Raw genomic sequence first — 25505 nt, 5'->3', positions numbered from 1 at the left:
AATTATGGTTGACTTATTATTGGGCCCTTTTATTTATTATGAAATACATTGTTTTTGAATGGTTGCATCTTAGTACAATCCAAACCATGTGATTATTACACACTCACAACATGGGAATATAATCTTGTACTTGACCACATTAGCACTGCAGATATTTGTAATTTATTTTAATTCGTTTTAAACCCAATGCTAATTTAAGATGTCGGTCACGATTTAGAGTGGCATTGAGTTTGTTATGCCTGCACAGAAATTCAATTTTGAAGTCAGTTAATGAATTCAACCTAATAGCGAGTGTCTCAATAATTAAGATCTCTCCACGTCTAACTTGTCTTCATTTTTCATGTCAAAGATCCATTACTGTTGTGGCATATTATAACCTCAGATGTCTCAACCAGCGTTAGGACCGGAGGGGGATATGAGAGCTTGTCCGTGCAAATTGTCTTGGGTGTCAGTAGATCTCCTCGTCCCGTCTCACTCCTCTTCTGAGTGGCCATGAACAGTGCAATAATACTTCGACAACAAACTCATCCAATCAGTCACACCCTGTTAATTATAAATGCTTATTACATCATTCGTTGCATGTACTTATACACGTGTTGTATACTCTTCTGTGTGTATACTACATAGCAAAAGGATAAACTAGAACAATTACTGTCTAAACAGGTTTGTTACCACGGTCACAGCGCATTACTCCAATCCCAGAGAGGACATCTCAGCTTTTCAATTTCATTTCACTGGTTCTCTTCCAGATCATACGAGTGGACATTGATCTGATTTAGAAACAAAATAAATGTTTTTGATATTTAAATTAGACACATTAAATTCTTTTTTTGGTACTTTATTTATGTTACAATGATTTCTAACTGATTTTATTTGCCATTTAATTCACCGCAATTTGTCATATGTCTTAGTTTATATGCATATAAAACACTTGACACTTGATGTCCAGATTTGTGTCTTTAGCTCAAATCTGATCAATCTAATAAAAATGCATGCTGAATGCAGTGTGTCTGCAGGTGGCGCTGCTTTTTTATTATTGCATGCGTTTCTCAGTGATGTTAACTGTGGAGTTGAAAGTGACCTTTGGCACTTATTATTGTAAAAATACGAACAGACAGTATTTTGTTTTCACATGAAACACAATTTGTTATGCTGTGTTATAGAAATTCTACTACTCTATGCAGTACTGTGGAAAAAAGTAACAGCCATGTGCTGTTAATTAAATGCACTTGGTTAAATGTTCATCAGCAATAGTGACCACCTAAAAGCAGAGGTTTTGGCAGATCCCTGCAAAAGAATGGCTGAACGTGAAAAGAAACAACATGTTGCAGTGGCTCAAAGTCCAGACCTCAACCTGATTGAAATTCTGTGGCGAGACTGCAAGAAAGCTGCGTATAGAAACTAATACCTGCAGACCTCAATGAACTCAAACAAAGAATAGTGGAACAAAATTCCTTCACAAAGATTTTAGACTCATAATGTTCAGAAAATGATTACTTGCTGCAGGCTGTACTTAGTTTTTCACAGTACTGCATACTTTGGCTGACTTATTTGTAGTGAGCTGTGAGACTTTGTGAAATCTGCTCTACTGTATCTCTATTGTAGGGCCTGCCTTGAGGTGACTGTTGTTGTGGTTTGGCGCTATATAAATAAAATTTAATTGAATTGTTCAAGAGTGATTTCAGCATAATGTATTGATTAATATCATTAGATTGAATCCCGAGACAGCACGTGTAGGTGTCACTGTGTAGGTGACCAGCCCAATGCATAAAGGAATTAGCATCAATAACGGCCAAATACTTTAAGACTGTGTCATAAGCTTTTAACAAGGCAAACACATCATGACAGCAAAGGAAATAAGAGAGCAAGTGAGAGACAGAGTGAGAGGCAAAGAGAAAATAATAATCTGTAAATATTAATTAAGCTTAATTGGTCTTTGGTGGTCAGGAAGCAATGCATTATGCATTCCGCTCAAAAAGTCTTTTAAGCACAACAGATGATGGAAGTGGAATTTGTCAGCTTTTGATTATTTGTATTCAACTTAAACCACATCTTAAGGTTCGCACAACTCAGGGAATAAAATATCCCCACAGCCCCTTTTGCATCAAAGCAAACCAAAACACTTTACATAGGCTGTGTCTGTTCTGCCTGCATGTCACAAAGTGAATCTTGTCCTGACATCTCCAGCCTGAGCAGAGTTACTTTTATGTTTTTTTGGTTACAGCGAACAGAAACACTCACACGGTGAGGTGAATAAGCTCTCATTTAATTCAACAAAATGAAATTATACAACTAGTGGTTAAAATCATAATTGAGTCCCAAGTAGGCTACATGTCTGTCACTGTAAGGAAACAGGTTGTGCTTGTTTTACACACTCGATTCATGGGGACACAGAGGAATTACATTTTCTCCTTTTAAGGGTAGGGGTTTGGAGAGGCATGGCAGAGAGAGGCTATCTTGATTCAAGCCAGGGCTCACATCCAAATATTTATATCTGATAAATGATCACTCAAAGTCTGAATCCTCTTATGCTATAAAACTCACAGAGCAGAAATAGTCTTTTTCTGTATTTTTTAGCAAAATAAGACAGTCTCTTCATGTGCTCTTCCTGAGGAGAGACTGAATGAAGCGTACCTTCTGTATATGTGAGGTAACCATGAAAAATACATAATTATTATAGTAATATCACATAATTATCATTGCCATCTTCATATTTAGTTGATCATTATTGATAACAACAACTTCTTCATCTTCCACCTCATCATCAACACAACATGTCATGGATGAGTCACCTTCATAAAATCGTCTGAGCAACAAATGAAAAAGATCAAAGAGTTAAAAGCCAAGCATCATCGTGAGGCTGGATACATACTGGTCTTAACGGTACAGTACACTGACAAAAATAAAGACTCAAATAAATTATTAGAAGACACACTATCGATCATATATCATATATCTGTGCATGGCAGGTGAATAAATGCAAAAAGTCAGTCTACAACATCTCTCCAGCTTTCTCTCTTTCTGTGTTTGAGTGGCAACCCAACAGAGAGAAGTCTGGGTCTACATGCGAGAACATTCTCCTAGAAGTCTCTGATGGAAGGAGATGTTTATTGAGTATAAGACTGCAGAGACCAGATGTCTCCACACTTTGTGCACTCCGAATCATTCAGTATCCTGAAGAACAGAACCAGTAGTTATGTCAGCTTTTTTCCCCACTTCCTTTTAGTTCTTTTGATCCATTCTTCCCAAACCTCCACATGAGAATGAGAGGAGTCCTCGAGAGTTAACCCACAATACCAGAGCTTGAAGACCAATGGCAGAAGAGCACGCAGGAGTAATCAGTTTGGAATTATAGTCCTCCTGTCTTGCATTCTTTAGATGATCGACCTGCAAGATCTGTTTCCATTTCTTTTCTTCCATCTAAAAGTCCATGGACATCGAGCGCTGTTGTGGATCAACTATGGTGGTACTGTTACGAGCACTGTTGCCACGAACACTGAGGGTTCCACAGGCTCCTCCCATCCCACCAATACCTCCAGCGATGCCACTAGGCCCTGCCATGCTCATGGCTCCTGCCATACTCATTCCACCACCCATCCCACCACCCATTGCCACTCCTCCCGTTATACCCACCGCTCCACCAATTGCTCCTCCTGCAATCCCTGATGCTCCTCCTCCTCCCATTGCTCCTCCACCTGCGGCTCCTCCACCCACTCCTGTTGCACCGCGCCCATAAATCTCACATGTGGTCTCCTCTGTGACTCGGTCCTCAATGACCTGCTGGTCGCAGTCGTGAGTCTGTGAGTGCTGCTTGTAGCCATAGCAGCTCTTCTTATAGCTGGCTGTGGAGTTGAAAGTCTTCATGGGTGGCGGCTTGGAGAAGTCGTTGTGGTAGGACAGCTCCATCGAGCTCAGAGTGGTGCGGCTGTGTTTCATACTGCCACCGCCAGTAGCCACAGAGCCTTGTGAACCACAGTGGTGCTCGTGGACGCAGCGGGACATAGTGGAGGAGCGCCGCATCTTGTGGAAGCTGTCCAGCTCCTCAGAAAGGTCAGCTAAGTCAGAGGACATCTCTTTGTCACGCAAAGAGAAGAGCTCGTAGTGGGGAGGGTCGAAGACCTCCTGGAAGCCAGCCTTATTGAAAACACCAGGACGTCGAGCTACAACCTTGAAAAGAAAAAGATCCATTCAGACTATACACTTAAGTGATTACCAGGCCACTGGTTGTCCACTGTGATGCAGCATGAGCATATATCAAGACAATAGAAGGAATAACCATTTTAAGTCTTAAAACTGTCAAAAAAATGTAATAAATGTGCTGCTTGAAGCACTCTGAAAACTAAATCTCTCCTTTTCCTATATGAGTGATTTGGTCCAACGTGGACAGAGATTTAATTATTTTCCCCTTTTCATCAGGACCTCTCCAACATTAGACACTTCAAAACCTTGGGTTTTAAATCAGAATGAATTTGTACTTTTATGTGTCTCATTTCTTACTCAAATCATCTCATTTTATGCTTCTTTTTCTTTAATTTTATCATGTCTTCCTATGTTTTTATCTCTTTTGATTATCTGAAATGTACAGCACCTTGGTCGACAGTTGTTGTTTTAAATGTGCTATATAAATAAATTTGACTTTGACTAATTTATCACATGAGACATTTATGTATGTTTTCTTTTTTGTGCTGATTAACTGGATGGGTGTCAGCTGGGAAATGCCAGTTAAATGTTAAATCCGAAACACCTAACTCTGAATCTTCTCTAACTTTCTCCACTTAAACAGTCATGTTTCTAAAATGGTAAAACAAGTACTTAAGCACTTGTTTTAGTAAGTACCTTTTGTGCCATAAACATGAATGAATAATTTAACTGAATGCACATTATTTTCTTGCTTTTTAATATATATATTTTATATCCATTTAAAGCAAGAGTCAAAAGGAGAGTACTCCTTTTTAGGGTCTCCACTTTGAAAAATGTTCAGCACTCACTCAGGGAGAAATCCATTATGGGAGAGTCAGACTCCAGTATTTCTGGCCACCTCAAGACAGCCATAAAGTAATGCTTACTGAGTAAGTAATGGGTTCTGGGAATTATGAGGCATCATAGAGTGATGTAAAAATAGATGGAAAAGGAAGCTTAAGAGAAAATGATGTAACATAAGAAGATATTACAATGCGACTATACATTTCCTATCTCATGTACTGGATTATTTCAATTCAATTCAATTCAATTTTATTTATATAGCGCCAAATCACAACAAAAGTCGCCTCAAGGCGCTTCATAGATACAGAGAAAAACCCAACAATCATATGACCCCCTATGAGCAAGCACTTTGGCGACAGTGGGAAGGAAAAACTCCCTTTTAACAGGAAGAAACCTCCGGCAGAACCAGGCTCAGGGAGGGGCGGCCATCTGCTGTGACCGGTTGGGGTGAGAGAAGGAAGACAGGATAAAAGACATGCTGCGGAAGAGAGACAGAGGTTAATAACAGATATGATTCAATGCAGAGAGGTCTATTAATACATAGTGAGTGAGAAAGGTGACTGGAAAGGAAAAACTCAATGCATCATGGGAATCCCCCGGCAGCCTACGTCTATTGCAGCATAACTAAGGGAGGATTCAGGGTCACCTGGTCCAGCCCTAACTATATGCTTTAGCAAAAAGGAAAGTTTTAAGCCTAATCTTAAAAGTAGAGATAGTTTCTGTCTCCCGAATCTATCTCTATTTATCTATCTTTATTTGTGACATGTGGTGAAATCTAAGCATAAGCTTTTTTTGTTTTCTGTCTTTAGAGCTACATTCGTTTCCGACTTGTAAGTAATTCCATTGCTTTTAATAATGTATCATCTTTTTAGGCTCCGACATCTCTTAGCTGAATGAAAGTCATGAAAGTCCAACCACCGTCTTTGGACCTAATAGATCATAGAGATGACGCAAATCCCCCTGGGTCTGCCTTGAGTTGATCCCCGGTTAGGCCCTAGTGACTCGATTACCTGAATGCTGCAGTTTTATTGTGGGAGATGTTGATTCTTGTGCATCAGAGTTTCTATAGATAGGTGTAAATATGGGCTGTCTGGATACACGAATGTGATGAGGTTGAGAGCAATACAGGGGTAAAGGGGTGGCGGGATGGTGGGAGGGGTTCACATGATGTGTTTTCTGTCTTGCTCACTTTTTGCTTTTTTTTTTCTTCTTTTTTTTGAGTTCTTTGTTTTTTTGTTTTTTTTTGTTTGCTTTAAAAAAAAAATCTGTAATTATTAATGTTGCTATGCTGTTATTATTATTATTATTATTATTATTATTATTATTAGGCTTGTATTTTCTGTGTTTGGTTTTCAGATGTCTGAGGTTAACCTTGAAAGGCATAGATACAGGTTGTGAGTTTTCTGTTTGTTTTTTTGCTTTGTTTGTTTGTTTGTTTTTATTTGTTTTCCAATTTAAAAATGAAAATAAAGCTTGGGGGAAAAAAAAAAGAAAAGTCAAAAAAAAAAAAGAAAAAAAAAGAAAGTCCAACTACAACCAATGGCAAAACAAAGACTGTATTACCTTTTTTCTTGGCTGCTTCATCTGGACCAGGATGGAGATGATAAGAAGAACAAGAACTATGCCTGATGAGACGCCGATAACGGTGCCATGGGTCTTAGTGATCTGATGAAAAAGCCCCTTAGATCGCTTCTCTGTAGCAAAAAGGTTAACGAGAGGAACAACAGCAATGAAAACTGGGAAATTTAAAAGCAAATCCAAACTCTACAAACATGCCATGTAAATCTTAATCAGCTAGCTGGAAGAAAGAAGATAATCACCTTTGCAGTGGTTTTCATCCCATGGGTAGACACAGTTCTGAACGCCATTGCAGACCAGAGAGTTGTTAATACACATGTTGCTGTGACAGAAGAAAGTATTGTCGTTGCAAGGAGCTGCAGGCAAAAGACAATACACCGAGATAATGGAATTTAGAAAAAAAGAAAACATCTGTCTAACAGTGCTGAGTAAAAGATGACTACACTGTGAAAAGGACCAGAAGCTATTTTGATGATAACAATAAAACAATAACAATAAAAGAACAATCATTTGGCTGTGGAAATCTGTAGAGGCCCGTAATAAAAGATGAAATGTTCTATTATTTTCTGAAACACTGGAGGTCTAATGGAGACACAGTACACATAAGGCCATGCATCATCATTTCCTGCACACATAACATCGGAGTGACGAGGGGAGGAGATGACGGCTTCACTAAACTGCAGCCATCACGTCAAGAGACTCTAACAGAGGGGAGACAGAGAGCGGGTGGAGAGGGGGAATAGGGAAAAGATGAAAAGAAAGGCAGAGGTGGGGATGTGGGGGCAGAAATGGCTTCGGTTCATCATGGGGGTGCAGGTGGTTAGGCAGGTGCCGCGAGACACAGCACATTAAAGCAACTTTCAGCGTATGAAGACTGTGATGGCAGAGACAGAGATGGCTGGTAATTGAGGCTGGCTGCTGGGCTCAGGAGACCAATGCACTTCCAGTCAGTAGGAAGACATGCAAGGCTGAAAGAAGATGCAGATGACTGCATACTCGTATAGACAAGTTTGGAGCTGCAGCAAAAGCCAATTCTTATCTGCCAAGTGGAACTAGAGATGGGTGATGTGGAAACTGGGTTTAGGGTACTTAAGGATATTTATAGAGTATTTTGTTTATTAGTCCAGAGGAATTGTTTAGCAGACAGAATATTTTAACACTAATAGTTGGTTAATGTTTCACAAAGTCCTCTATATAACAAATGGAAAATTCATGTCGGGTTGTAAAGAAACAGGAGTGTGCAACTAAAACTTCTTATTGAGTCTAATACAAAATAAGGGAAATTAGAAAACCTGATCTTTGTGAGAGCAGCCCTATATTATAAACACATTTAACGCCAAGTGTGTCATATTCGATACATGAGTTTCTGTGTGGTTCAGTGTGTTTTTTTCCCAAAAAATATGATCACGTGAATCATCGTACACATGCAGTGCAACTGTAAAAACTGCACAGAAATACCAGGAGCAAAAACCATACATACTAAAACTAATATATGCAAATTGATATTTTATTTTTCTTTACTTTGTCAGAAGGTTCAATAAACACTCTAGTTTCTAAAAATTAGAATTTTGTGGTAATTATTTCATGGTTCAAGCTTTACAGGGTTAAAACAGCTGATGAGTAGTATGCTTTCATTTAATTTGTTTCCATTTCAGTTGCCAACAATAACAGAAAATGATGTCTACAGGATATTTTCTTCATCTAATTTCAAGTCGGTTTTACACTAAATCCATTAGTATCCAATTATTTGTATAAGACGTGTCGTATATCCTGGACAGGATGGCGCAGGCACAGAAACAGCCATTCACGCTCACATACACAACAAACAGGAATCACTGAGTAACAAATGGGAGTTCAGAGAGGGAAAACATGCCAAGTCCACACTGAGAGATTCAAAGCCAGAACAGTGCTAAGCACACTGTCCAATCCTAAAACTCATAACTTGTGCAAAATATGACCCAATCAGATTTGTCCTGTCCAGTTGAGTAAAGGATGTAACAGAGAATAGATTGGAATAAAGTAATGATAACATAAAAAAACAAAAACAATTATGATTAATGTATGACTCATATTTATACTTAGCCCAAAGGATGAGCATGCTTTTAAAATGGTGTTCACAAAGATAAATATTGTTCCTCTTCGCATGCAGTACAAAGCAAAATCTGTCTCTTATGGCTTGCTCGCTTCTCCAAACTGTCCCTTCCAAGCTCCCCTGAGTAAATCATTCCACCCCTTTTTCCTCTCTCTTTTTTTAAACACACAAGCTTAGCAGCTGTGTGCACACACACTCTCTGAGTCTTTATCACAGCTGAAACAGACTCTAGTTTGCTCTACTAGTTTCAACCCTCTTCCAAGGTCCATTGTGATGAGGGCTTTGTGCCTCCACTTGCTTCCTCTGCCTCAGGGTTAAATAACTTTGACAGCGGGACATGCATATGGGCATGTATGTGAGGTTGTGCATGAAAGAGTATGTGTGCGCTGGAGTGTGCTCTCCTTATATTTCCCAGTGAGAAAGTAGACAGGGTCGCTCCCCTGACACCGCCATCACTTCCAAACCGATTATGTGTCTCTCGCCTTCAAAATGTAGTTTCTAGGAAGGTGTCAACAGCGCTTCACCCTCACAGCCTCTCTCCTCACACAAGGACATAACTCATCTGAGTGTGTGCATTGTGTGGCCGTGTGTTTATTTAATAAGGCTTTCATGTGCCTGGTTTACATTTCATAGGGGATTCTGCAGGAAGATTAGAGCACATGACGGAGTGCAAAAGGCACAACTCATCTTGTACTAAGTGACAAAGATTAATTGTTCCGGCTGACCTCCAAGCAAACTTTAAGCCAGTCGCTGACTCTGACCAAATAAAGTTTAGGAGTTCTTCAGGCGTCTTCAGACTACTCTGATATGAACTGTGTGTTAGTCAAAGTCAGAATTAATGAGGATCCAAATGATCTTAAGGACTCTTCAAGTAAAAAAAAGAAAAAGAAAAACACCCTTGCTGAATCTAAAAGCCTTCAAGTTGCGACTGCAATGGTTATGGGTTTGCTGATGAAAACAACATTAGCATTCACACAGGGCTTGGGAAGTGTGCAGGAGAATGTAGCAATTAATATTTCAGTCCATTCAGGCATTTAATGAAAATATTACAGTGTGCTAACAGAAAACTGTTTTCTGCCTGGCAATTTCTTTCTACTTTATATGCAACCTTTGGCAGCATTTGTCTGAAAATCTCTTGTACTTCAAAAGTGATGAAGCCCAAACTGAAATTACTTCCATTAAACCCATTCAGCATTTCCTTTCACCAAAACAGAGAAATAAATTCCTAGTTTCCTTTTGTAAGTGACCTATAATAAACACAGTATGATGCTGTGACATGCATATCAAGAAACAATTTGATACTTTCAGTTATTTAAAAATGCTGGAGTTAATAATTGGTTTTCCCATATCTGCGGTCTAAACATGGCGCAGCGTAATTAGCTTTCCTTGCTGAAATGGCACTTCAGTGTCTGCTACTGACTGCTGATGCAAATAGAACACAGGACCTCATAAATCAACTGTTTTTACGACTGCTCATGTGTGTGGGGTTGATAATGTAGAGCCTGGAAGATCCTGAAAGTATCAGCATGTATTTCCTCCTTACGGATGGGAATTGAGAACTGGTTCCAGTTGAGAAGAGGCACCAGATTCTCCAAAGTTTCAGTTCCTTTTATTAGTATGAACACATTTTTATGAAACTTGCTGAATCTAAAACACAAGGCAGCAGAACTTTTTGCATGCCCGAGTCACATGTAAGCGTTTTTCTTCTGTTTATTGAATGTGTTTGGACTCAAATAGTAAATCAGCCATGCTAATGCTGAAAACCTGTGAAGGCTTTTTTTCTTTTTTCCTAAACAGGAAAATGACAAAGACTCATTAGGGAAGTGTTAATGAATCACCAAACCAACAAGCAGAATTGATGATGGCAACGAAATCTTATCTATATAAATCCCTACGGCCTACCCGTTCTTAACAGAGAATTATTCAGCCAAAGAGGGCAAAGAAAACTACAAATCATACTCCTAATAAACAAATAATAACAAAAAACTGTTATATTTGATCTTATTTGTCAGCTTAAAAAAAGCTAGATATGGTTAAATCCCTTTAATTAGTCAATATCTACAGAGATGCATAAAGTGTTCAACAGCAGCGTTAAACCCGCAGCAGAATGCCGGGTTTGATGCCGTAAAAATTGTCTAGCTCACAGTTTTTATACGTGTGGTCAGACTGAGCCCGTTCTGTGTATTCCAGATGGCATCCAGAAACTGATGTCTTATGCTTGTTTTGTTTTTTTTAACAGCATAACAAATGGCTCTGGGCCAAATACTCAACCATGTGGAAGTTCACATGAGGAAACAAGATGTTAAAATGCTGGGTCCAGGCTGAATTAGTATTGTCAAGAAGACTGGCACTCACGATCAATAAATGATGTGAACAGCATGCGGAAGCGACTGAGTCGGCTCTTCTCGTCGGCCCACATTCGTACGACTCCCATGTCGTTGTTAAGCATCACATCGTTAGCCACAGTGCTGCAGAACTTGGCCTTGAGGTTTTCAATGGCACTGCTGCCATCGTACACAGCCACGAAGTTCTTCTTACACTCATTGGAATGCTCCATCTGGTAGTCTATGAAGCGCAGGTAGATCTGGGGATGCACAGGAGATGCAAATCAAATGAAATTCACAGCGATACATGACTTCGCTTCACTGCTGTCTAACCATGACAGCAGACTAGCTTTACTTTTTATGTCGGCAAAGTGTGAAAAATATTCATTAAATCAGAAAACCCAATATAGCAGACACGGAAAATGTTCAGACACTCGTAATAAACAAAACACAGATAAGAGAAGAACCCCGTGAACCTGTGAATTGTTATAAAACCCTTCCTTAGAGCATGTAGGTATGGAGGAAGGATAAAGAGTTTAGCAGATGGAAAGAACATAGATTTACTTCAACAAAGTAAATCTAATTCATCCAGGTTGTGATACATATAGCAGTATATAGCAATGTATAAAAGTAAATCTGAGAATATGGAGCAGCGTGCTCTGTGTTCCTCACACACTGTTTTTTTCATGGTTCTCTTCAGAGAATGCCGCAGGGAGGAAAGACTAGTGAGCTGAAGCTGCAGCTCTCCTGGCATTGAAAGTCTGGGCTCAGAATGAAATACTAATGGTGTGTTCACCTGGTCAGAAAGTCAGAAAATTTCAGCTTTCCAGAAATTGCAGTCAAACACAAGTATCAAAACACCTTGTATTTATCATGTTGTACTGACCCCAAATTTAATGGGATTTTTAAAAAACCTGACTGAAATGCACTAGTTTGTCCTTTGAACATCGCATCGATTCTCAGCCTATAACAGTTTCACCTGGTTATAGCATGAAGCACAAAGAAGCAAGTCATAAAGAATAAGCCAGTTACAAAACAGATTTAATAAAAGCTACTTTCAGCTGCTCCCTTAGTCACAAGGGGTCACGCTAGAAGGTAGTTCTACATGTTTGATTTGCCACATTTTAACACCAGACACTCTTGCTGACACAACCCCATTGAGATATGTATTACTGGACTGAAACAGGACCTTTGACTTGTTAGAGAAACGTGTAAAAATGCTAGACTATGCAGCCAGTAGAAAGCCTCCTCAATACAGTTTCTTTATTCATATAATTTTGTTACTACACCTGTGCTTTTTCTACAATAACACTACTACTGAGATACAACTTCACTTTGAGCCTGTGCCCTGTTTATGAATGTCTTTCTTACAAACTGGACATAAAGGAAGCTGATGACATGTAAACCTGCATTTTTTCTAATTACCACCAGGGGGTGACTCCCTATTATAAAGCAGCCTATGAGAAAATACATAGCTATTGCAAACTAATTAATGACCTCAATCAGTAGTTTTACATCAGTTAAGACAAAGTAATTTTCATTTTGCTAACATGGACCCATGCTGAGTAAAATAAACAATAAAGCAGGTTATGCTTTAGGATGTGGCTACCTTGACACTATATGAGGGTGCAACACTTTCCATTTCTCAGTCAGAGCCACCTCTTGCTCCCAATGTGTGTTTCCAAAAAAATGGTGACGGTTAAAATGCCAGCCAGGCTTCAAAATTAATTTCACAAACCACTGGGTTTTGTCACAGCAGCAGTGTCCATCTTATCTTTACAGTCTATGTAGCCAGCACAGCATAGTTTGCTTATTATTAAGCCCAAGTATATAACTGTGTTTCATTTCAGCTCCCACTGTGAGTAACTGCATAGCACGAGTCAACAAATTATTCTGCGCACAAGTCACGTCAGGAATAATGACATGATAAAATCATGACCATGGCTCAGATTAAATTTCAGCACATTTAGCTCGCAGACACCGGTGAGCAGGCAGCGGTTAAGTAGCTGCTGAGCCTGCTGCTCCTTTCCTTTTGCGTCATTGAGCTAATGTCTGGCCACTAAACTCTGTCCTTCTACTAAATTCAGATCATCTTCACTTCTGCTTCACACTGCACACGATGAATCAGTGAAGCGATTGTGGAGGCTACTTTCTATGCAAGTAAGAAAAGAATGCATGTCCATGCAAATCGTGTATGAATAAAATATTACTTTCCTATATAGATATCAGTATTTAATGTGCATAGGTAATTACTTGTACTGTGTGAATGGATACTGTGTAATTTGTGACTGAATGCATCTGCCACTTTATTCTTAATAGGATGTGCATGAATTTGTGTGCATTAGTGTATTGAGCCCAGTGAGCAGCCCAGGAGTGTGTGGATGACTCATTTAGTCCCGAGGGAGAAGCAGAGCAGCAATGAATTAAGGCTAGCCAGGTTGCGGTTGTAATTCCAATGAGATTTTTGATATCTAGTCATAAATATCAGAACTTATCACTGGGTTTTCACTCTTGGCCTGAAAATATTGCCTACTCGTGAATCTCCAGGGCCACACTAAATAAAATTCGCCTGCACTGCTTTTTCCCATGCTGCCTATCTGTGTATTTGCAATGCTCACACCTATTATGTTTTAAATTACAGCCACAGTACAGACAAGACTGCCAGAAGTGTTGTTCTCAATGAAAGGAGTGCACAATGCTACTGTATGCATTACCGTTACATATTTAAATGTAAATAATTTATAGACTCACTCAGATTTATATCCACCGATCAGCCACAACACTAAAACCCCTGGAAGGTAAAGTTAATCAGTGGTCATTGTGCTACAATGCAACCTGCCTAGGCATTCATGTGGATGTTACTTTTTTACATGCTAGCCATTCAAATGTGACAAAACTGGCTCAAAAATGTGGCAAAAAAATACAAGAGGTTTACTTAAATAGGTGAGGGGTGCCATAGCTGTAACAGACTGAGTACACTCCGAGGAAATAACACTCTCAACACCAACTGCACCGCTACATTGTAAAAACTGCTCAGCAGCAGCTCAAGGAACATGATTAAAATGGAAAAAAACAAAGTATTGAGTTGATTCTGCGTGAATTGGCACAAACCTGATCTACCGACACCCACAAACCACCTCCTAGGCGTCCCCCTACAGTGGTAAACAGTAAACAGGTGGTTTGTCGGGTTGTGGTTTTACATCTTCTTGGCTACATGTTTACTTATTTACTTGAAATTCTTATAGAGAATATCAAAAATAGTTTCCCAGTGACACAAAACTAGATAAGAAAATAGCATCACAATAGTAATAGGTGAATGTGCAAAGAATTAATGGTGCAAAGACAGAGAACAGTGGGAAGGTGAAGCAATGGAAAGTGGGGCACACTGAACAGACTGGCAGTATACAGGATGATTTCAGAGTTTACTTCATAACTGTTTAGATATTCTGAGTCGTTCCTATTCTTGTTTGTACTCCAAGGATCCCCCCCCACACACACTCCTTTCAAGTCCTCATGGTAAAATTCAAAATTACTTCTCCTCAGATTTCTTTTCATGGATGACTATTCATATCTATTCTGGGATTAACTGCATTTGTTGCAATGAAATTTTTGTATCATTTTCATGCAATCTTGGACAGGATTCATGGAGGCTTTTGTCATTTCCACAGTTCCATTAGTGGCCAAAATAAATATTCTGAGCTGGGGTGTGAACAGAGCCCCTGTGCTCTTACAATTCACTGAGAAAGATGTGTAACCTCAATTTTCAGTGACGCTGAGAGGCGTGAAATGATTGAACACAACTGAGAGAAACATTACTGATGCTTTAGATGTAAAATTTCTGTCTTTCTGTGGCGCTAACTCAGTATGTTGCCAGTGTAACAAATATCCCCAAGAGAGATGAATAAAAACCCTTGAATGTTATTCCACTTTATTTTGTAGTGAGAATGGAGGATGTTTAGAGATTTTATTTATTCAAGGTGTGCATTTGTCTGGCATAATGAAATGGCTTCGAACATGACTCATTCAAGCAGAAAGATAGACACCAGCTAGATTTTAGTGTTTAGAAAGCACCACAATGGAGCTCGAGCAGGATAGAAAAAATGTGTTAAGGATTGTACCTGGTTACTGACTAAAATTAGTCAGTACTGTACTGACCTTGGACTGAGAAGGAGCCTTGATTGTCCAGATACAGTCCAGGGCATCACCAGGCTTCACTCGTTTTTCTTCCTCCACCTGACTGGAGCGGATAATCCCGTCCCATCCACCAACATTAAACTGGCATTCTGTAGAGAGACAAAAGAAATGTGGAGGAGAAACATTAAAATATAGAAAAAAAATGAAAGGAGAGAAGGGTGTAAAATAAAGAAGTCAAGAATGGGGTCACATGGATGTACATAAAAGAACCAAATAGAAAAAAAGAGCAGAGGATAACAAGAAAAATGGTTATTATGAAAAGAAACACATGACAAACAGAGGGACAGATAATGGATTTTATTGAGGAAAGAAAAGGATTTAAGGCTGAACTGAAGTCAGCATAGCGGATTAGGAAAAAGGACAATAGGAAGACAGAGGAACAAAGAGAGAAAGGCAGGGAGGGAAGAGCAAGATAAAAGAGGTGTGTGTTCATTCTTTCGTGTTCTTTAATTTGTACATGTGTGCTCATGTACGTCCTTTCAATTCATATACAGTCGTGTGCCTGTCAAGGTACATTTGCGCATTCAGCATTAACGCCAGTGCCTGAGATAGCCTCCGGTAAGCTTCTGAGCACAGAGGAGCTCTTCAAAAAGGATCGAACGCAAACCTGCAAAATACTGAAGAGCTTACCTGGGATGGGGTTTAGCAGTCCACCCACGTGCAGATGAAAATCAGGGTCTGAAATGATAAGATTTGGATGGCACATTACTCTCAATCCACATAGCAGAAACAGGTAAGAAGAGAACACAAGATAAGAGCACATTAACGCATCCTAGATAAAGCAGAAAGGAGGTCTGTTTGGAGCTAATATCTGTCACCTGATGGGAGGCACTGATATCTGGGCATACTGGGTTTAGATTTAGAAGGCTCTGATGTTGGACTTGTCTCTATTGAAAACAGGAAACAGGGGGGGAAAAAAATCTATGATTGAAGAAAATTGTAGATCGTATGAGAGAACTGTGGATGTCCATTCTGTCTTTTTCCATCATCTTTCACTGGTAATGAACACAAACAAGATGGGAAAGGGGGGAAGATAAGTATTCCTTTTGTTATACTGAGATCAGATTCTCCTTTATGTTTTGGGATAAAAGCAAACTAATCCGATCCTGTTCTTCACACATCGTGCTCAAAACCTTTGATGTGTACAAAAATGTGCTTTCACACTCTGTGCCATTACATTCAGTGCAAATGTGCCGTTCGGTTGCTTGTACCTGCAATAAAGGTGTACTCGATTCGGAATCCAAGGCCTTCCAGCTCCTCGTCGCTGGTGAACTTAACCCACATAAAACGTCCTGTGGATGTGACAATCTCTGGATTCTTTCCCCCACAGAAGCGATCAATAAGCGGAGAGAAACCAAATGGCCCATCACGTATTTCGATGTGATCGAAGCGACACTCAAACGATGGCTCTATGTAGTAGTTCTTATCAAAAGACAGCTGAATCCTTTGTCTAGGAAGGGCTTTGGCAAACAAGGGAGCAGAGAGAGAAAAGAAACAAAGGGAGAAAATCTGTGAAAAGAATACAATTAAGTCTTTCCTTTAGAGGACACAGATAATCTGGGTGGTGACATGAACTTTTTAGAAGTTGGCTCAGAGCAAGGTGCAGATTATAAAGTCTTGTAAATCCTGTTCCACATTGCTGACTGTTAATTTCTGATACTTAGCCATGCTAAATGTTTACTGTATGTAAATGTTTCTTAAGGTTGTATTCAGGCATGATATTATATTTCTAGAGAGAACCAAAATGATCAAGGAAAATGTGACAAGTGGCCCACAAGAAAGTGGTTTGACTACTGAAAAGTAGCACTGAATTAAAAATGATCAATCCAAACGAAAGTGTTTCCTGTCTCTGTACAGGCTGCATTACTGAGGACTTTCAGAGTAATTTCTGCTATTCAAACTATGAATAATGACCAATATTAGCACAGGTGGTGTTCACCCCCGAATATGATGATCTAACTCAAAATCCATCCATCCATCCGTCCGTCCGTCCGTCCATCCATCCATCCATCCATCGCAGACAAGTTTTAGCTTAGATTTTATACTTTCAAGTTATGCTACTCAGTCCGTTTACAGTGCATTCCCTGTGTGCATACATCACTCAGAAGAATACATATACAGACAGGTGACAAATTAAAGGAAAACCATAAACTCTTGACACCTACAATGAGAAAGTAAGTAAATAAGTAAAATTTATTTATATCTTTTCAAAGATAAAAATCACAAAGTGCTTCACAATACAGAAGGCGATTTTGTTTGCTGGGGAAATATTTGGCATGTATAGTTTGAGCCCACTTCTCGCCTCAGAAGAGGTTCACCTCAAATCAGTACAAAGTTGCTCTGAGCATTTCTGAGTCTTCAGTGTATGATGACACATTTCTGTCTGGACTGGAGTGGTCTCTTCAAGGACGAAAATGCTCTATCCATAAGGTATAAGGGTGCACTGAATGAGTATAAAAAATATGTGTGTCACATTTGATTGCCTTTGCATTATCCAATCTTAACCCAGCTGAACGCCTACGAGAGACTTCGGACGGAGATGTCAGGCAGTGCTCTCCAAACGTCATCAAAGCACCAAATGAGAGAATATATCTTGTGACAAAGTTGTTCATCCTTCCAGTGGATTACAGAAACTTGTATGATCAATGTCATTTTCTGACAGGTGTGCAGTGGCCCAACACTAAAATATTCTATTTTGCACTTTTCCTTTAATGTGTCACCCATGTGTATGTGGACACACATGACCACAGCATCCACAAATGGAGCCACTGTGGGATATGTCAGCACTGCTGTCACTGATTTTGTGAATACACAACACTGCAGTCACAGCATGAACTCTAGTTCATAAGTTCATCTGTCATGCAGATCCAGATGAATGTACTGAATGTTTGTGGCACTTTAAAACCATGCCTTCCCTCCCCGCACACACACACACACACACACACACACACACACACACACACATAGTCGGTTGCAAGGGCAATTCATGCCTTCAGAGATGAATCATACTAAAAAGAGATGTTGAGGGTGAGGGCGTGGGGCACTCAATCATGCCAAGCTTGCAGAAGCAAAATGCACCCAGGAAAAGAGAAAAAAGAGCAAGGTCAAGGGTGGTACATGTGTATGGCACAGAGAACAAGTGAACTAAAATAACCAAAGTGATTCTCTTTTCCCTGTGTGAGTTTTTGCTTCTGTTCTTGCCTTTGAATTTGAACCTTTCTGCTTGAATGAGCAGCCTGTATGCCTGCACTTCCTGCTATGAGTGCATTCACTCCCTGATGTGTTGAGTCTCATTTTCTCTATAAATTTCTATCTCCTTCTCTCTCTCACACACACACACACACACACAAACACACATGCAAATGACACAGCTTGATATGTAAAGAGCAGAATGTATAATCACTGAGCTGATGAACTCTGGGACATGACAATCAATGAGGCTCACTAACCACAGTTTATGATTACAAAGAGATCTGATTAGCTCTTCTACCAAACGTGAGCATCCATCTCACTGCGATTCAGAATGAAAGGCTGAACACTGGAGCCTGAATATGAATATGACTAAGGCCATTCAGGACTAAATAATAGTAAATGATAGGTTCCATCTGTGGTGTCTCAGGCCTGCTGCGAGGTACTACTGCACACATCAGTAGGCTTATTCACCAACAATAGGTCTGAGCTTGCTTTGTCCACAGGGGGAGCACTTGAGCCATATGAAAAATCTATTCTCCACCACAGAAGGTAAAAGCACGCATCTCATCAGCATGAGAGCCTGTACTTTAACTTCATGGATAAACAGTTCATCAGTTTAGAAAACACATCAAGCAGCATCCCAGACCGCATCTCCTATAGCTACTAATAATGCTTTCCGTTATGTTTCCCGTGTGGCAGGAAACCAAATTACTGATGGGTGTGATATTTCTGGTGAACACTAAAGCTGACAAGAATGCCTACAATTCAGTGATATGCCATCTGAGCTCAGTTGTGTAGCAGATGTTCATCTCTTTTATATTTTACTTCAATAACCGAATCTTTTGCCAATAAAGATGAGCACACTGTAGCACTGCTCTGATGAGACCAGAAGTCAGGCGCTACCCACAATGCGCCACTCTCCATCATTCTCAAAGGGTATCTGTGTGCTGAAACAAACTCCGGATGGCTCATTTGGAAAAATGTCAGGCTGATTGCCCGCTAGCAAAAGAACAGAAAATCAGATAGGAGCGAGGTTATATAAAACAATGCCAGTCAGGCTAATGACATTCACTGAAGGAGGCAACACGCTGAAAGGCGGGAAACTGTGTCAGCTGTTCTGGCGCTATGGAGCAGAAGATGAAACATCAGTGATCTGGCTTTACCTTCCAGGATGTAAACACACTCCTTATTGGGTGGATAGGGGTTTGGGTAGTTTGGGGAGGTGAAACTCCCACCGTTGATGTTGCGGATCCACGTGCCACAGTCGTTCTGGTTGGGCCTCTGGCTGCCATAATCGCTCGGGGATTCTGAAATCAGAAAGGCAGCGGGAAAAGAGAGAGCGACAGACAGATGGGGTATTGAGTCAAGGGATCAATGGGGGGATGATTGGAAGGCAAGGAGGGTATACGGAGGATCGGTGCAAGAAAAGGAACAAGCAGGCAGGGGATATAAAGGGACGAGAGGCCTGATGGAATTAAGAAAAGAACCCTTTTGTCCCGTGATAAAAGTAGAGATAATGCCTCCTCATTTCACACTGGTTCGATATGGATGAAACAACATTAAGAGAAAATAGGAGCACCTGAGCTTACCTTTAGTTCTCTGTGCCAGAGCGAAACCCTCTTCTATTAGAAAGAAGAGTACCCACGCTGTGAAACAGAGATATTACACATTAGTCACAGGTGACTTAAATTCTGTATCCATATCCTCGAGTTCATCAGCAGTAAAGCCACTGAACAGACACCGAATGTGATCGGCTGTGGTATTGATTTCCCCTGTGTCTGATGAAAGTGAAATATAGATCAATATCATTTTTAAGTACGTCTGTGATTGAATTAGTAAATTTTTTTAAAAAGGTATGGCTGGAAAAGGAAGAGGAGAGCTGAGAGAGAAAAGTTAATGCAGTAAAGGTATGAGGGGGAATGAGGGAAAGAAACAGTCCATTATCAATACAAATTATTCATGGAAGGACAAATAGTGCACAGGCATCCTGTAAATAACACAAATCTAAGATGGAAAGTGAGACATGAGGTCACCATTTCATTCATTGCTTTTCAGTGACTGGGTGTTGTGATATATCTGTGTTAATGATAGCCATATTGTCTCAATAAGAAATACTGATATTATGTTCATGTTTTTAAAGATTCATACAGTCATGGTTACAGACTTTTTCTCCAACCCCCATTTTCAGTGTCATTTATTTACCGAAAACAGAAGCAAAAACAAACAATTAAGAAAGCTGTACAAAAATTAATTGGACCAGGAGATTTATTTTCATCAGATTTTCCATAAATAGCAGTATTACATTTATTATGAGTCTGTTTGGCCACAATAGTGACACTCTACTACACACTATTATGACAGTACTTGTCATTCCGCGGCACAATAAACAAGGGCTACTGTGATTCTTTTCTCTAATTACACTGCATATTATTTCCATGTTAACTGATAAATTGTTGGTCTATAAAATGTTACAAATAAATATTAATCTAAAAGATTGTTTTCCTTGTCCTATAAGTACATTTTCACATATGACTATCAAAATGGTTTCAGTTGTTCAGGAATTCCACTGACGCTTAGCGGAACATGAAATGTGGAAGCAGAAGAATATCAATAGCAATAATAGTTTTATCTGCAACACTAAAGTGCAGTGCTAGTAAGCATTTTGGCTTCAGAAATATGTTGCTAATGACAACACTTAATGGAGCTAAAGTTCAGTGTGAGATAAAGACATCAGTACATGAAGAAATAATACAGCTAAGATTATATATAGATATGAATAGTGGGAATACCTGAATTAGTCACAGCTTTAAATGTACCTATACAGTGTGAACAGACTTGCAATGATACTTGTAGAGTTATTTAAAGGTAATTTGAATCTACCAACTCCACCTACTAATCTGCAGCCTCTGGGCACCAGAAAGATAAAGCATTCGCACAAAAAAATGGATACCGGGCCTCTGGGCTCACAGCGTTGATGAGAAGACAGGCATCTGGGCAGCGCATGGACACGGCCAATAAATGGAATATGTTGTAGTACAATGATATCTGCGCCGAGAGCACGCATGTTACAGCTTCTGACACTGTCTTGCTCTGATAAGCCGCTGTAGACCTGATCCCCACTGAGTTCATAATAGGTTGGCCCGCTCACATCGAATAGGAGAGCAAGTGTGAGCGTGGCACATTGCGTAATGGCACCCAGGAAGGACGGATGGAAGACTGACAGAAAGAGAGAGAAAGAAAAGAAGCGGGTATCTAATGAAGAACAATCCACATTTAACATGAGCAATGAACACAACCGTACCAGTGAGCCTAGATGCTTAGACTCATTTTGAAATGCACACATACAGAAACCCTCCCTCCCAGCTTCAGGATCTCATTACCTCTGTCTCCATTATCTTGCAGTGAAGTAGGTGGGAGTACGAACTACCACAGGCAATTTTGGAGAGCAGACCACCCAAATAACAGAGAGATGCTGCAAGCTCACACTGAGGCTTTTTCACTGTATAAGCCAGAATCTAAATTCTGAAGATATCTGAAACACAGCTGCCCTCCACAAAGCTAAAGTGTGCACAGTGGGAATCTCACCACACTCCGAAGGCCTTTTGTCAGAAGTTTTAAAACACAGACTTTGTAAGAAGAGTGCTTTTATCTGTAAAGACAGAGGGCTGCAGTGGCTTAAATGTGTTTCAAGTCTATAAAAATGTAAACTCACTTAAATGGCAAAGGTTGCATAATTTATTCTGGTAGTTGTAACATATTTTGAAACAATATAAATAAATCAGCAGCTAAACAGGATTTCAGTCTTTGTCACTTCAACATCAAGAGAACAACTTGCAAATGTGTATAAAAACAGGTGGAGTGTGGAGATTATGAACATAGACACAACTTGTAAAAAAAATGAGTTAATGGGCTAACATCTTATGAAATAAAGCAGTCTTTTAAAAATGTAGGTTGGGTCATCTCATCCCATTGACCTCTGGTCATTTTAAAACACAAGAGGAAACGTTACCGCCGGTTTCAACCCTGCTATTCTAGGTCATGTCACTTCATCTTTACATCACTTCTCACTCTGGCGTCCAAACCAAGCAGAAGCTGGGCACAAACTGAGGTCACCGCAGCTTTCTGAACTGAAACAGAATCAGCAGCACTGCTGTACCCTACGGAGACACCCCCTGTTACACGGGTGGGAGAAATATCATTGCAGGCCCATGAGATACTATTGCCTGCCAATGATTTAATGTGGCTTCAAGATGAATAACTTATGGGCACGAGTTAGAAGTGCCTGGGAATTAGATAATTCCCTTGTGGCTACAAGTACAAAGCAAAGGGACATAACTAAACTGTCTTTATATTAGGGGGGCCATGAGATACAGAATTCTTTGTTTAATGGCCACACCAGGCAGAAATATCCTGCAGTTCATCATGGCTGTTGCCAAACAGTTGATAAGATATGAAAGTCTCTAAAAAGGCTTCAGTTTTACTCACACTGTAACCTGTGTAGTGAAATAGTGAGGTACATTCACCCAGAGAGGGTGCTGAAAGCATCAGAAAATCAACAGCGCTGGAACACACCGGACTATGCTGGCTATTAGACTCACCGCAAGCAGGATTGGTTTTCATGTATTAATCTGAGCATTTACAAACACACCTCAAAGTCAGCAAAGGCTATTCCATAGAAACAGCAGGTTAGTGACTTAATATGGACAGTAATGCTTGAAGCAGCTTTTATTTTGAAGTGCAAGGAACTCTAGCCTGTTCAGTAGTTTTTACTACTTAAAACGATTTTTCTTTAAGGTTTCTTTGCAAAGCTGAACTTAAAACACTACGTATCTTCTGGTCACGTATTATTAAGACGTGGTCAGGAGGATAGAGTTACATGCCCAGAACTTGTTTTTTCATCCCCGTGTATTGAGCTAACCTCTCGCGGCCAAGCTACTTTCTGGCAGTGACGCTCTCCTCACCTTTGTTAGCAGTGGTTCGCTTTGCTGTTAAATCGTTTTCATGGCCTAAACCTCAGCGGTGCAGTGAACTGCCCACACATGCAGACCCTTTGACAGGTTCGATGCACTTAATCGGCGTTGCAGCCTTGTGCTCCGGCGCGTGCCTCCTGTGCCAACGGCAAGATCCTGGGGCTGCAGCGGGAGTCGCTCCGGCGGCAGCACGCGCGTGTGCGGGACGTCTGTGACTGGCTCTTAAACTTCGTCGTTTCCTCCGCAGCAGAGAAGGAACTGGCCATGGTAGCACCCATTGACACCCCTAGCTGTAACCCGTGCATTACAAAGTAATATGAGAGTATATTTTTTAGGTTATGGATAACATATATTAAAACATAGAATAGCTTTAAGTTTCCTTTTCTGGACAGATTTACGCTAGGCTACACTGTTTGTGACGAGTTGTTTTTATCACGCCTTATTGGAAGCAGTCAATGCGCGCTGACGGCTCGTAACGTTGCTGTGCGTTTTTTTTTTTTTTAAATTGTATCTGACCTTTGCTGTCCACTATGATCATAAATCTGCTCCCACTATTTACTGATTGTAAACTGAGTGCCGCACAGATTCTGTTTTTTTTCTTGCACCACTGGACCATTACAATATAATAAAAGCACAAAACTATTTTTATCAATTAAATGCTCAAAATACCAGATGATTAATGATGTTCGCTTTTATTTATTTATTAAGTCTTTCTAATTAGCAGCGAATGTGCTCCGGTCGACTAAAGCCAATCAGACCTAACCAAACCCTGGAGGACCTGCGTGGTTTGAGCAGCAGAAGCTTGAACACAGATCTGTCACAAGAGGGCAAGTAGATGCAAATAAAGGAAGAATGGAAATAGGTGTGACAGAAAGCAGGAAAAAAACAAACGTTGAAAACTGTCTGTAAATTGCATCAGATTAAGCGAAAAACATAAAATTAACGAGGCGCATTTTAATCTTCTAAAGCGCATCCATGGTTAATAGGCTATTTGAATTTCATGGCACTTTCATTCTGATGGGATCAAACCCCACAACCTGCAGTTAAACTGTCAGCTGCGCTAAAAAGAGAGGATTAAAGGTTAAACATTATATCCAAGGCTGAAATATTCTGTCGTCCGTGTCGTGGCCAAGGAATCAGACCTTGACGCGCACCTCGGATGACCGAGGGGTTCCTGTACAACTCACCTCTGTGCATTTCCTCTGACGATGTGATTCCTAACCCAAAAGCACCTTTTCTAAAAACGCCCTCCTTTTCTGACCATTGTAGGGGTCCACGAGGCTCTTCACAAAATCCAACTTTGCTTGGACAAAAGTAAATCCATTACGCAGAGCCGCGCTCCACCGAGCTCTTCTTCGGCGTTCCCTTTGCTGCAAGAAAAACCCCGCTGCGAGCCTTTCAGCCAGGCATCATTACAGCAAAAGCAGCCTGCAGTTGGACCACGGTGGAGAAGACATGTGGAGGATGGACTGATCCAGCTGGGCTGACGCGCTGTAAGGAGAGGAAGGTAGGTATCCAAAAGACGCAAACGGATGGATGATGGATGGAGAGTGACAGAGAGATGGAGACTGGGGAAGAGTACGGAGGAGGACAGCAGGAGGTGGAGAAGAAGAAGAGTCCGTCTCTGTCAGCTCTCCGCCCGTGTCTGAACTAAGAAACGCTCCTGAACGAGGCTCATTTAAGCCGTGGGTGCTGCTTACATCAATGAGAGGCTTGTCAGAAACACGGTCAAGTTACAGACAACGCACGCGGAGCTTTTCCGGTGAGGTATTTCAAAAATAAAGTTTCACTCGCGAACTTGTTGCGATTTTTAAAGAGAAAAGAGCGTAAAAATATCTGTTTATCTATCTATGGGGATAACACTGATTCAGCTATCCCGAATAATACAGTCATGGATAACTAATGTGCTAAATATTGCACATGTGGACACTGTTCTCATTAAGAAAGGGAATGACGCGTTTTCCCCACGTTCAACTTTTGCTTGTTTCACTGGATGCTTTTATTTTTAAGGAAACATCATATTTCCGGTTCTGTAACGCTTTATTTGCTGCCTAGTCTAACACAGCGTGCAGCGCACCACCTACTGCTTCGAGTCCCCTCGTCTTCCTCACTGTATCTCTCCGTCAAACATTGTCTCTCTCTCTCTCACACACACACACACACACCGACGGC

General features: G+C 40.4%; 1 protein-coding gene across 1 annotated transcript; it reads right to left on the bottom strand.

Annotated features, from left to right (window-relative positions):
* Positions 1–2245: 2245 nt before the first annotated feature.
* Positions 2246–25054, bottom strand: neto2a (neuropilin (NRP) and tolloid (TLL)-like 2a). Its single transcript, XM_084927776.1, has 10 exons — positions 24521–25054; positions 19953–20009; positions 19527–19670; positions 16383–16631; positions 15802–15849; positions 15133–15260; positions 11009–11237; positions 6804–6917; positions 6547–6677; positions 2246–4167 (listed from the first exon to the last, which is right to left on the bottom strand). The coding sequence occupies exons 1-10, from the start codon at positions 24528–24530 to the stop codon at positions 3421–3423; spliced, it is 1857 nt and encodes a 618-aa protein (XP_084783902.1). The 5' UTR covers positions 24531–25054; the 3' UTR covers positions 2246–3420.
* Between the last annotated feature and the right edge of the window lie 451 nt (positions 25055–25505).

The sequence above is a fragment of the Perissodus microlepis genome, chromosome 1 (assembly GCF_051167445.1).
Source record: "Perissodus microlepis isolate ML-2025 ecotype Zambia chromosome 1, ASM5116744v1, whole genome shotgun sequence".
NCBI lineage: Eukaryota > Metazoa > Chordata > Actinopteri > Cichliformes > Cichlidae > Perissodus > Perissodus microlepis.
The sequence above is the reverse complement of the archived record's forward strand: the minus strand, read 5'-3'. Positions and strand labels throughout refer to the sequence as shown.